The 13,022-nt window shown below is 53.4% G+C and overlaps 1 protein-coding gene across 1 annotated transcript in view; it reads right to left on the bottom strand.

The window, feature by feature from the left end:
- ASAP3 (ArfGAP with SH3 domain, ankyrin repeat and PH domain 3) overlaps nucleotides 1-13,022 on the bottom strand; it is a 45,240-nt gene that overhangs the window by 3,456 nt on the left and 28,762 nt on the right. The window contains 13 exon segments of the mRNA XM_029945877.1: nucleotides 591-768; nucleotides 1,008-1,102; nucleotides 1,329-1,462; nucleotides 1,548-1,738; nucleotides 1,842-1,890; nucleotides 2,990-3,077; nucleotides 3,391-3,460; nucleotides 4,298-4,407; nucleotides 4,584-4,670; nucleotides 4,850-4,925; nucleotides 5,350-5,435; nucleotides 5,651-5,762; nucleotides 12,861-12,949. Of these exon segments, the coding sequence (XP_029801737.1) occupies nucleotides 591-768; nucleotides 1,008-1,102; nucleotides 1,329-1,462; nucleotides 1,548-1,738; nucleotides 1,842-1,890; nucleotides 2,990-3,077; nucleotides 3,391-3,460; nucleotides 4,298-4,407; nucleotides 4,584-4,670; nucleotides 4,850-4,925; nucleotides 5,350-5,435; nucleotides 5,651-5,762; nucleotides 12,861-12,949 (1,365 nt within the window).

The raw sequence follows: 13,022 nt of genomic DNA, 5'->3' as shown, positions 1-13,022 counted from the left end.
CAGCCCCACCCACCGCTCAAAGACACAACATCCAATTCTGCATGTACAGTCACAACTCCCATCAGTTTATCCATTCGAATGTCTCTGGTACTCTTCCCCTCCAACCCACCCGCACCCAGCTCACATGATGTTTGTCCCTTTAATCGCTAATGCAACAGCTTTCCCTGATCTAATCTGATACACTCTCACCCATTTCCGAGGCTGGTCAAGGAAAAAGAAAGATACTAACATTCACTGCACACATATTATATGCCAACCTCTTTGTATACATTACTTAATTCTCACTTCTACCCTGTGGGTGCTGTCATCAACTCATTTTACAAACGAGAAAATGAGACTCCGAGAAGTTAAGTAACCTGTTTTAGGTCACACAGCTATGAAAACACAGAGCCAAGAGTCTGGCCCAGGTCTGCTAGCCGGAAGTCCTCTGTCCCATTCACCTGTCTGCCCTCTGCCGGGCGGGAGTTGAGCGGATGTCAGAGGCGGGGCAGGGGCTGGGGTGGGGGTCGGGGGATACCTGGTCCTGGAGAAAGACTGGGGAGGATGAGAGAGCGGGAGGGGTATAAGTGGCCCTCAGAGCTGGTTCTCACCTGCCCATCAGGCCCAGGCAGCAGCTGTCCAAAGTCCTGCCCGTTAGCGAAGGCCTCCAGTACTGACAGGAGGTCCCGGTTGCAAATGGCCGTCCGGAGTCTCTGAGGCTCGGGTGTGGACCGGCGGGCAAACCTGTGTTCCACGTACTTGGCCACAATATAGTCCCGGCGCGAGCTCCTGCCGAAGTCAACCACAATCTCAGAGCAAGGGGCGTTTCCACCCAGCTGACCCCTGGGACCCTCCCTCAGGAGATACAGACCTCCTTTCCCCCAGAACTATGTCCTAGATTCTTCCAGATCTGAGGCTCCCTTCTCCCCAGACTTCTGATCCAAGATCCTCCTGGGACTACGGGAGCTGGGGAAGCGGAATCCCCAGCCAGGACGCCCGCCCCGCCCACGACCTGATAATCCCCTTACATATCACTCTCAGCTGAGGGTTTAGGGCCGCCGTGTGAGGGCAGCTGGGCCTCCATAACCTCATTGAAGCGAGTGTTTCCGATGTTCAAGGCCAGCTGGGGTCACAGGAAAAGCGGTGCGGGTCAGAGTGGTGTTCAGGACAGCGCCCCCTGGAGGACCGAGCCTCCGGAAGCCCCGCCCCATCATCCCCTTCCCAGTGCATCAGGATCCCACCCCACCTCCCCTGACCCCACCTCCCCAGGCCCCACCATCTCAGGTTGAGTCCAGCCCCCCAATCAAGCCCCGCCCGCAAGGCCACCTCTGGCCCCGCCCCGCTCTCACCAGCAGCTCGGAAGGGCCCAGCAGGTCCAAGGTGAGGGACTGCATGCGCGAGAAGCGCACACCCAGCTCGCGGTGGACGCCGGAGCACTGGATGCAGGTGAGGACGCCCAGGTTGGTGCTGAGCCACGTGGGGTCTGCAAGGTGGAGCCGCTCGAGCCTCGAGTGGGGGCCCCTCCCCTCCCCAGCCACCTCCCTCCTCGCCCCGTCCCCCTGGCCGACCTGCAGCCCCGCAGTCGCAGCACTGGCTGTTTCCGGGCCTGCTCTTCACCTCCGCGATGAGCAGCTTCGTGAGGTCCTGGGGCTCCCCGTCCAGCCCAGCGCCCCCCCAGGGCCCCGGGCCGCCGCTGGGCTCCCCGAGGAAGGCACTGCTCAAGGCCTCATCCTTGCTGTTTTGTAGCACTGACACCCACCTGCGGAGAGCACGGCGGGGGGCATGGGAGTGACACCCGTGGGGTGGGGTGCCCAAAGGCTCCCCTGACCCCCACCCCCAGGCTGGCTGTGGGGGTCACTCACGCCTCACACTCATGTTCATCCTCTGCCTGGAAGTGGTATGTCCTGTTGTCTGTGGGGAGAAGGGGGTGTGTCCGGCCCACAGAAACCCTGGGGACCTCTCCTGGGCCCAGGGGGCGCTCTGAACCCATGGAGCCAGGCTCTGCAGAGCTGGGGGTGGGGAGGCTAATGACGGTGGCTTGCAGGCCACACGGGCCGGCCGTTTCTCAGAAGTCACCTCCCAACAAGAAGCCTGTGTGTGAAACCCCAGTTCCAGGCTCCAGGGAACAGGACCCCCCCCCCCAGCTCAGAGGCAGGGTATCCTGCGAACCTACTGCCTTCACCCCACTTGGGCCCTCAGCCTCCTGTCTGGTCTCCTTGCTCCCCAACTCCCCCTCTGCCCAACCTGTACTGGCTGCCAGATTGTTGGGTCCAAGGTTCCCATCTAATCATGCCATCCCCTGCTCCAGGACCCCCATGGCTCCCTCTTACCAGGAAATCAGGTCCAAACCTTTAAGAGGCATTCCCAGGCCTCCTCTCCCATCGCTCTCCTCTGTGAACCCTACACTCTGGCCAGACTGGTCAGAGCCACTGCCCTGCTCCCATGCCTTTCATCCTGCCAGTCCCATCTCCTGAAATGTCTTCCCCCCAAACTCTGTGTTCTGCGTTCTTCAAGGCTACACTCCAATGCTCTCTGCCCCAAACAGCCTTTCCTGAATCCCCACAGCATGGCAGCCCTTCCCCTCCCCAATCTTTGGCAGTGCTGTATCTGCACCTCTCCCTGCCAGAGAGAGCTCCCCAGGATGAGATCTAGGTCTTTCTCAGCCTGCACTGACCCCCATGGAAAGCCTGGCATCAAAGCCTCCAAAGGATGGAGAGTGAAAATTTTAAAGAAATAATAATTTCGAAAGCCCAATTACCCAAATCCATTCAAATATACTTTACAGAAATAATCGTATTTAGTGTGGGGTGTGGGTACATTTTAATGTTTAATGGGATGCAGGGTAAAGCCTCTATCAAGAGCATCCAGGGCCTAAGGAGTCTGATGGCCGCAGGTACTTGATAAACACATGTGGGATTGGACACAGGCCCCTAACTGAAGCCTCCGGGAGCTGACGGGTCTCTCGGAGAAGCACTGGGCAGTCGCTGGGGAGGAAACAGGGACTACTCACGGGTCACCAGGTCAAAGCACTTTTTCTCCTCAGGGTTTGGCCTCACTTGGCACGTCAGCAGGGTCAGCTTCACGGGGGGCCGGTTTATCTGGGGGCATTGGGGGATAGAGGGTTTACATATTACCCTCGGGGCCTCCCAAACTCTTAGGCCTCTATATCCCAATCTGTTAAATGGGTATAATAGTCCTGGTCCAGTCCATATCTCCTCTCTCCCAGCACCTCATGGATGTGGAGTGTGGGCCAAGACTAGGTTGGGAGCTTTGGATTCCATCCATCCTCCCACAGGGGGTCTCCAGCAACCGGGGTGCAGGTTTGGGGGCCAGTGCTGGAGGGAGGACTTGTTCAGAACAGTGAAGAGAAGACCTATTGAGCCCTGAGAGCCCCTCCCCTCCAGGCCTCACCGTGCTGTGTGAGATGGTCAGGCAGCCGTACTTGACTCCACACTTCCTTTTCTGCCAGACTCTTCGAATTCTAGAGCCCAGAGGGATAGAGAGATACTGAGCCAAGGCTCACATTCAATTCTCTTGTATCAGAAAACAGAGTCCTGGACCAGGTCCCCAGCCCCACTTGTGTGACCTCCAATCACACCTCTTCACCTCTTCTGTCCCCTGACTTCTACACCCCTCACTTTCTAGGGCTCCCTTCTGATGGAGGGAACACAGTCCTGTCCTGAGGAAGCTCCCAGCCTGATGGGAGAAACACAGCTCCCATTCTCTGGGAATCCTTATTCTAAAGGGGCACATGTGACCCTGGCCCTCTGAGAGCTTCTAGTCTGATGGCGGAGACACCGCTCCCTACCCTAGGGAGCTCCTATTCTGAGAGGAGCATCAGGCACTTGACCACACAGATGCATTATGGTTAGGGATAAAGCAAGATAGCTACTGAAATTAGCAAGCCCACGGTGCAAAGCTACTTGATACTTCTCTCAGAGCTGAATAGGGATGGGTGTAACAAAGCTATTCTTCTCCGACAAAAGCTGATTAGTTAGTAGAGACATGAACACATCCCACGGAGCCTTTGCATTTCACAGGCTCCGGGCGAAGGCGCAGATGCAGTGCAGAACACAGTAAGTACTCAGGAAGGGCCAGCGCTACGATGACTCTCTTCCAAGTTAAGAACAACCAACACCTTCCAGCAGAAGTTCACGTGCTCAGGATTCTGAGGATTTTGCATTGCTGGAGTGGAGGGTCCTAGAACCCTCACCGTCTACACGAATGAGGAGACCAGGCCCACTGGTTGGCTCCCCCAACTGTCATTTCCTGGCCGTGTGGCTTTGGGCAGGTTACCAGAGCTCTCTGGGTGACTTACCCATCACTTTTCTTGTACAGAAAGCCCACCTTCTCCGTCCCAAACTGCTTGTTGCCTTGGTGCTGATGGATGCTGTATCCAGCTCCTGAGTTCTTCCGGCTCAGATTCTCCTGTTCCTCGGACATGCAAAGGAGACATTAGGGCGTCTGGGAAGAGCCTCACGCTGCAGGGGCCTCACTCAGGGAGACTTCTCAAGGGCCCCCTGATGTGGGCTCTTCCTTCTCTCCCTCCCTCCACGGCGGGGCCTGGGGAGAGGCTTTCATCTGGGGACGACTGGGGCGCTGACCTCTCTGCTCTCAAGCTGCAGGGTCCCTCGCAGGGAGTCCCGGAGCTGGGTCAGCTGCTGTAGCTCCTCCTCCTGGGCTTGATGCAGCTGCGGGACAGACGGCAGGACCCGCTGTCAGCCCACAGACGTGCTGGGTGCACAGCCCAGAGCAAGACTAGCAGGGGAGTGGCCTTGCTCTCCGGGCAGGGGCCAGCTCCTCCACACCCCCGGGTTCTCCCGGAAACACAGAGGATTTGACCATGTGCCCAAGGGCGAGGCCGACTTACCGTGTGCACAGAGGCCGCGAGCTTTTCGATGAAGGGGGACAGGCTCTGAGCAGCCTTCCAGCCGTCTTGGAAAAAGCTAAGAGGCGTGAGGGCAAACGGGGCAAGACAGAGGAGAGTGAGAGAGGCAGGAAGGGTGGGAGAGAGTGCTCCCAGGACCACAGGGAGCAGGCTCCCTGGAGTCAAGGTTGTCTGGGTCCAGATCCCGCTTCCCAGCTGCGTGATATTAGTAAATCTGAGCCTCAGTCTTCTGAGGATAAATGGGGCTAATCACAGAACTTGCTCGCAGGGCTGTTGGGGGATTGAGTGAGAGCAAAGGTGTGATTTGCCTGATACATGGTGAGCCACCCAGAAGGAAGAGTCCTAGGAAGCATCACCAACAAGGCACAGACGGAGTCCTGGAGGGCCTGCCAGATTCGGGTGACGGGCCTTGCTCTGTGTCGTCCGAAGAGTTAATGGCAAGGGCCGGGGGGGGGGGGGGGGACAAGGGAGAAGAAACCTACTTGTGCTGGGCGTGGAAGAACTTGATGAGGCTCTGCAGGAAATCAGGACCCTGCTTCATCTGGCTCTCCCCGGCTCTCAGCAGATACTGGGGAAAGAGCAGGGCTAAGTGTGCAAGGTGAGCAGAAGCTGCATCCTGGGGGCAAGGGGCTGCCGTCCCCCTCTGGGCTAATCTTGGCCATGACTGAACCTTGGTGATAGCTCAAGTGCCATCTGGCTAGGACCTGTGACGGGGCCCCTGGGGGGTTCAGGAGACAAAGACAGGAAGACACATCCCACCCCCACCCCTGCAGCGCCCTTTACCTCACACATGTGCAGCTGGAAGATGCGTCGTTCTCTCTGTGTGTCCTGAGCCACCTCCCCGGGGCTCCCTCCTGTCACTCTGGCCCGGTCCCTCTCCTTCTCCAGCCTGGCCCTGGGCCCCAAGGAAAGAAAGGCCTGAACAACTCTCGCTATAGCCCTTTTCACGCCCCACCATGCCTACATGCTCCTCTCTGCCATGGGTACACGAGAGCGAGGAGGCCCTCCTGGGTGCCAGCTATGTGGCAGGGCTGGGGCACAATGGTGAACAAGGAGGATCCAGGTCGGGGAGAATGACATGAATCAAATCACAGCTGTGAAGACTGAAATGGGGACCCGATCTCGTCCGGCTGCTCAGAGAGTGCTGTTTGAGGTGAGATGTGAAGTCTGAGATGCTGCCTTGGAGAAAGCTAGGAGCATCAGACCACGCGGTGGCTGGAGACAGGGGGCATCAGGGCTCAGGGATGGAGATGGAGAGGAAGGTGGCTCTGGGTGAGGCAGAGAGGGGCCCGATCATGCCGGGCCTAATTCAGATCACTGCTGCCAAGAGCAACGAGAAGGAGTGGAAGGGTTGTTTTTTTTTTTTTTAATGTTTTATTTATTTTTGAGAGAGAGAGAGTGAGAGGGAGAGCGTGAGCAGGGGAGGGTCAGAGAGAGAGGGAGACACAGAATCTGAAGCAGGCTCCAGGCTCCGAGCTGTTAGCACAGAGCCTGACGCGGGGCTTGAACTCACGAACCATGAGATCATGACCTGAGCTGAAGTTGGACGCTTAACCGACTGAGCCCCCCAGCCGCCCCAAGAGCGGAAGGTTTTTATGCAGGAAGGCGGCGGGCTCAGATTAGGGCCAGGTGGGGTTGGGGGTGACCAGCATGATTTTGCTGGAAGCATCAGTGGTTTAGAGAATCGGTCGGTGCCTGCCGCCTTCTGAACCATGAAGCTACCCATTTAAAGCTGAGAAAACCTTTGTCTTTTTCTCTGTGAGCAAAGACAACTTGCAGCTAAGAGTACCCTGGGCCTTCTCCCTGCAGATCTCAAGGGTCGGCTGTTTGCCCTCTTTGGGGGTGGGTGGGTGGATCTGTGTGTAAATGATTTCCTGGAAATGCCACGCCCATGAGACCACCCACTCTCAGCCAGGACAGTGTTTCTACATCTGGGGCTGGGCACACATAGCCACAAATCCTCTGTAAAGGAGACATCTTGCTTATTGGTTTTGTTTCCAAGTAGGTGCCAGCCCTGAGCAAAGATGACAGCTGTGGGATACATTCCAAGTATCACTACCGCTCTCTAAGCCTCAGTCTCCTCATCTGGGAAATGGAGATCCTTATCTGTACCCAGATGAGACAGAGTATGCAGAAGACAGCACACAGACGACCCTGTGGCTTTGTTATCACAGGTCCCTCCAGGCCTCAGTTTTCCTATCTGTAAACTAGGGGAGCAAGGCTTAGGCAGAGTCCCCAGGTCCATTCTGGCTTTAAAGTTCCAGGCCTTACTGAGAGCAGGCCCCTGGGACAGTGTTGATATGCGTAATCTGTCCCTGGAGACCTGCTGAGTCAATCCCCAACTGTGGAACTACAGATGTTTTGACCAGATAATTCTTCGATGTGGGGGCTGTTCTGTAGACGTAGGATATTTAACAGCACCCCGGACCTCTGTCCACTTGATGCCAGTAGCACCTCCCAGTTGTGACAGCCAGAAATGTCTCCTGGGGTTGAGGGTGCCCCTGAGTGAGCCCCACTGCTCTAGAGTCGGATCTGTAGGGGTTTTTTTTAATTGTTAAGAGTGGTTATTTTTCACTTCCCTAAAGCTTTATGATACCCCGAGAGGGAATCTGTGGCAGGACGGTGGAGTCAGGGTGAGGACTGACCCTGTGAACTGGGCCGGGGAGTCATGGCAAATGCTATTTTGGGGGATCTGAAGATCAGCAGTGGAGAGGGGCAATGGCTAGGCCTGTAGTGTGCCCGCAGTGAGCCTGGCAGCTTACTAAGGAGGGCAGGAGACAGAGCAGGCAGAGCAGCTAGGAGGGACGGGGGCGGGGGTCTCCCATATGTACTGCTTATCTTATTGTTCACTTGTAAGGGTGAAAGATAAGCTATATGGCTATCAGTGGGAAATAGTTAAATACATTATACTCTGGCCATCTGTAGGAATACTATGCAGCTGTGAAAAAGGATGAGGAAGATCTATACATACTGACATGGGAAGACGTCTGCTCCAGGGTACATGGACAAAAAGGAAGCCCACTATGGGACAGTGGCTAGAAGTGGGAGTCCAGATCTGAATGGCAGCTCCCTCACTTAACCTTCATAAGTCTAAGCCTTAGTGTCCCCCATTTCAAAAATGAGACAAACACTGTCTTTTCTCAGATGGTCGAAGGCATGGTACAGTCCTTGCCATATGGTAAGCCCTCAATAAATAGCAGGATTATGATGATGCTAATAGTATTGATGAGTATGGTAACAACTACTGGTGATTCCTTTAGATAATGTTCTGTTTGTTTTTAGCATGGGGAGCTTGCTTATTCATTTAATATCTTTTGTACAGGCTCAAGTGGAGATTAAAGGACAGAAGCTAGTTAGCTCAGGATAGAGACACACTGTAAAGTACTGTAGAGGCTCCGTGAATCACCACAGCTCTGTCCCTCAGCCTCGCCTAAGGTAATCTACAGAGATGTACCTTACCAGGTCTGAGATGACCTTGAACTACGATCTGGGGAGTGATTTTTATTCTGCCACACCCTGCCCAGAAAAGAGCAACTCCTATTCCCTCCCTGTCCTCAAAGGATCACCAAAGTTTTAGAACATTTCCCATGTTGGGAATATTTTCTTTCCTTTGAATGGACTTGCAGCAGAAGGAATGAAATGAATATTGCGTGAATAGCAGTGAAAGGCTAGTTACTGAGAGGACCAAGGTAGCTGGAGAAGGGCACTTCGGGGAGCAGGTGCCCCCGGTGGGGTAAGGGGGTCAGTGAGGCAGATGGCGGGAGAAGAAAGGAATCAAAAGGAACCGTGTGCTCACCAACCTGATGCCTTGGAATCATCTCTCCTGTGATGTTTCCTCCTCCCCTCCTCCCCTGCACCCCTCCTCCTCTCCCCCCTCTCCTCTTCCCCCTCCTCCCCTCCACCCAATCAAAACTACCCGTTTTGTCTAGCATCTCAATGCTGACACTACTTTTATGACACTGTCACTTTGTATCTTCATTATTTATTTTTTAAATTTTAAGTATTTTATTTTTGAGAGGAAGAAACATAGAGTATGAGCAGGAGAGGGTCAGAGAGAGAGGGAGACACAGAATCTGCAGCAGGCTCCAGGCTCTGAGCTAGCTGGCAGCACAGAGCCTGATGTGAGGTTTGAGCTCACGAATCAGGAGATTATGACCTGAGCAGAAGTCAGGCACTTCACCCACCGAGTCACCCAAGCACCCCATGTGTCTTCGATATATATCCACCCACCTCTCTTCTTGCTTACGAACCAGTGGCATCCACTAAGTGGGGCGATGCTTTCTTCCGTATTTCTTACCTACAAATTGGGGCTAACAACAGCCCCTTTCCCTGCCAAGGGGAATAAATACGTCGGATAACAAATGTAAAGGGCTTATCATGAACCTAGGATAAAAGAAGCTCTTAAGTAGTGTAAGTACCAGCTGCTTTTATTACTAATTATTATTTTTAAGCACTAATATTGTGCTGGGCACTCTGCTGGACTCTTCACATACTAAAGCGATAACCCCAGGAGGCAGGAATCATCACCCCCTTTTACAGTTGAGGAGTCTGAGGTGGAGACAAGTCACGTGTCCAAAGCACTCAGCAGGTAACTGCTAGAGCTAGGATTTGAATCCAGGTCTGTCGGATGCTAGAGACGTGGGGACGGCACTGGGAACCAAAACTGTTTGTCTCAGATTTGCTCCATCCCTCCTTCCCTGTCTGGCTCCCCTAGCTGGTGACAGGCAGTGTCTCTTTTTTTTTTTCTTTTTAAAAATTATTTCATTTCCTTTTAAATTTTTATTCCGCTACAGTTAGCACATGGTGTTCTGTGAGTTTCAGGTGTACAGTATAGAGATTCGACGATTCTATACGCTACTCTGTGCTCATCACAGTAAGTGCACTCATTGAGCCCCATCGCCTATTTCACCCACCCCCGCGGTGTCTTTTCTGATAGGTCACGTCAGAGATCGTTTTACAGAAGATGAAGCTGAGACCCAGAGGAGGGAAGGGACTGTCCAAGAACCCAAGCTGGTCAGGGGAAATGCTAGGAGCAGAGGCCCGGGATCCTGCCTCTCAGCCCTTTGCTGTTATTCGGTCTCAGTTCTGGCTCAGAAAACACCTGAAAAATACATGTGGAGCCACAGCGCCAGGCCCTTCATATGCACTGTGCCTATTTCATCCACACCTATCCTGCAAGGTGTCACAGGCTCCAGTTCTCAGATGAGGAAACAAACTTGTACGTGGAACACCCTAGAAAAACTAGGCTCCTGCACAGGGGATGCCTTACTTCACAGCTCCAGGTGGACAGGGGAGCCCTCCTCCTCTATGAACAACCAGGAAGTGAGGCTCCTGGTGGTATCTGACAGATGCTATTCTGGGGCCTTCCAGATGCTGCCCAGACTGTAGGGTAAGAATGAGGTAGAAATTACAGTATCTTGTGGCTCGCCAATATCTAGCTATACCTGCAGTCCTCATAAAAAGGAGTGTCACAGACTCCTGTGCCAGGACAGGTAGCTCAATCCATGTAATATGCATGGGAGGAGCCAGGAGACCATGAAACATGGCAGAAGGAGCCCTGGGGTCTAGTCCGGGCCCCGTTGATTACTCACTGAACAACCTTCACCAAGCCCCTCTCCCTGTCAATTTCACAGTCTTTTCTTTAAACGAAACCTTACAAGTAAGATCAATACATAAATCTGGTACAGGGGTGCCTGGCTGGCTTAGTTGGTGGAGGATGCAACTCTTGATCTCAGGGTTGTGAGTTCAAGCCCCTGTGAGGTGTAGAGATTACTTAGAAATAAAATCTTAAAAAAATATGTCTGTATATGTAAATCTGGTAAAAGCAGAGCTGCTTGGAATGGTCAGCAGAATGGGGCTTATTCTTTCCATTTGGTAGGTGATGCCCTGCAAGGCTGAAGGCTTCGCTAAGGGAATTCAAGAAGATGCAGGGCATGTGAGGGCCCCACATCAAATCCCAAAGTGAAAGACTGCCTGCGTGGCCAAGTCCCTCCCCCGGTCTCTAGTGAGAGCAGATGGCCACGCCCACCCCAGCTCAGGCACCCTGCCCACAGGGGTCTACATGAGGGGGTGGGCGCTGCTGGGGCCAGGAGTCAAGGCCTTCCTAGGGGAGGTCTCCATGGCCCTGGGACTGGAGGGACATCAAGCTCCAGGATCTCCTTAGACTTGATCCTACAGAAGTAGGATAATTCTGGGCGGGAGCAAATATTTACTTCCAAGGATGCTTCCCCAAAGAGGGGGGGGGGAGAAATACACTGGGGATCACGTGTATGTTGGCACACAGGGCGCCCATTTAAGTGAGGACCTCTATGAATAGGCAAGGATGTGGAAAGATGGTCATGATGTGTTGTTTTTTAAGTTTTATTTATTTATTTATTTTGAGAGAGAAAGCATGAGAAGGGGAGGGGCAGAGAGAGAGGAAGAGAGAGAGTATCCCAAGCAGGCTCTGCATTAATGGTGCAGAGCCTGATATGGGGCCTGAACTCATAGGCCATCAGATCATGACCTGAGCTGAAGTCCAATGCTTAACTGACTGAGCCACCCAGGTGCCCCGGTCACAATGTATATTTCAGTAAAAGAAAACTCAATATGATTATGTTCTTAGTTTTGTAAAAACATTTCTTTATATGTAGGAAAATGACTAGAAAGATGTTAATACTTTAGTCTTGGAAAGTAACACTTTTCCCGGGCGCCTGGGTGGCTCAGTCGGTTGAGCACCCAACTCTTGCTTTCACTCAGGTCATGAGCTCATGGTCTGTGAGTTTGAGGCCCTTGTCTGGCTCTGTGCTGACAACATGGCACCTGCTTGCAATTCTCTCTCTGTCTCTCTCAAAATAAAGAAGCTTTTTTTTTAAAAACAAAAATTTTCCTCTTGGTTTTGGTGGTTTCCCCTCCCCCCACTTTTTTAAGCGATAAAACTAGAGGGTCTGCCCATACTAGGTAAAAATATTCAAATAACAGATTAGTACTAGCAGTTCCCCACATGGCCCTAATCATCTCCTAAGGATAATTAAAGTTCTTCTTTCCTCCTTATTTTCTAAGAGATTCACAATGGACACATATTGCATTTGCAAAATGCAAGAGAAAACAACGTTTTACAAACAGTGAGCAGTGCTCTGTGGTGTGGTGGGCCTGGCCGGGCCCTGGCAGAGCCCCACAGACAGAGCCCGAGGAGTCTCTGCCCTGGGGGAAGCGGCCCCTTCTGTCCCCGTAGCTAGTGAGACGTCCAGAGTATTGAGGTGCACACAGAGGCGGGGTGTGACACTGACTGCCTTTCCTCCTCTAAGTCCAACTAAATGCTTATAAATGCCACCTGGGGTTGCAGAAAGAGGACCAGGAGTGTGAACCCCAGCTCTGCCTCTGCCCGGCGGTGTGGCCTCAGGCAGGTGACTTAACCTGTCTGAGCCTCCAGTGCCTCCTCAGACAACGGGGACGAGAACCCCTCCCACACAGGGCTGGGTGGTCGTGAGGACTGACAGGCACATAGGAAATGGCGGCTCCTTTCCATCTCTCTGCCTATTTCTGGCACCGCCAAGCAGATGGGTCTCTGAAAGCTGCATCTCCAGGACCCTTCACAACTGCTCCCCTTGGGTGGTCTTGCAGTCCAGCCCCCTGACACCCGTCAGGCCTGGGCATAGATGGCTTCCTGGAAATGCCTCTAGAGAGGAAGATGGCAGGTGCCCGGGTGGCTCAGTCGGTTAAGCGTCCGCCTGTGGCTCAGGTCATGATCTCACAGTTCATGGGTTCAAGCCCCACGTCAGGCTCTGTGCTGACAGCTCAGAGCCTGGAGCCTCCTTCAGAGTCTGTGTCTCCCTTTCTCCCTCTGACCCTCCCTGGCTCACGCTCTGTCTCTTTATCTCAAAAGTAAACAAACATTAAAACAAAATGTTAGAGTGAGAGGCCCTGTGTGTTTGGGTGACATGTCCTGGCAGCACTGAGGTCCTCCCCTGTCCGTTGCTCACCTGGGCAAACCACCCTGACCACAGCCACTTACATTTTGGCTTCGTAGTCCTTCCATGCCTTCTCCAGCTGCTTTCTGGAATCCTGTGGTTTAAAAAGAATAATTTTCCCAGGGGCGCCTGGATGGCTCAGTCTTCTTGATTTCAGCTCTGGTCTTGATCTCAATTTGTTGGAATTCTCTCTCGCTGCCCCCCCC

Source organism: Suricata suricatta, chromosome 8 (assembly GCF_006229205.1).
Source record: "Suricata suricatta isolate VVHF042 chromosome 8, meerkat_22Aug2017_6uvM2_HiC, whole genome shotgun sequence".
Lineage (NCBI taxonomy): Eukaryota > Metazoa > Chordata > Mammalia > Carnivora > Herpestidae > Suricata > Suricata suricatta.
This window is presented reverse-complemented; position numbering and strand designations above follow the sequence as displayed.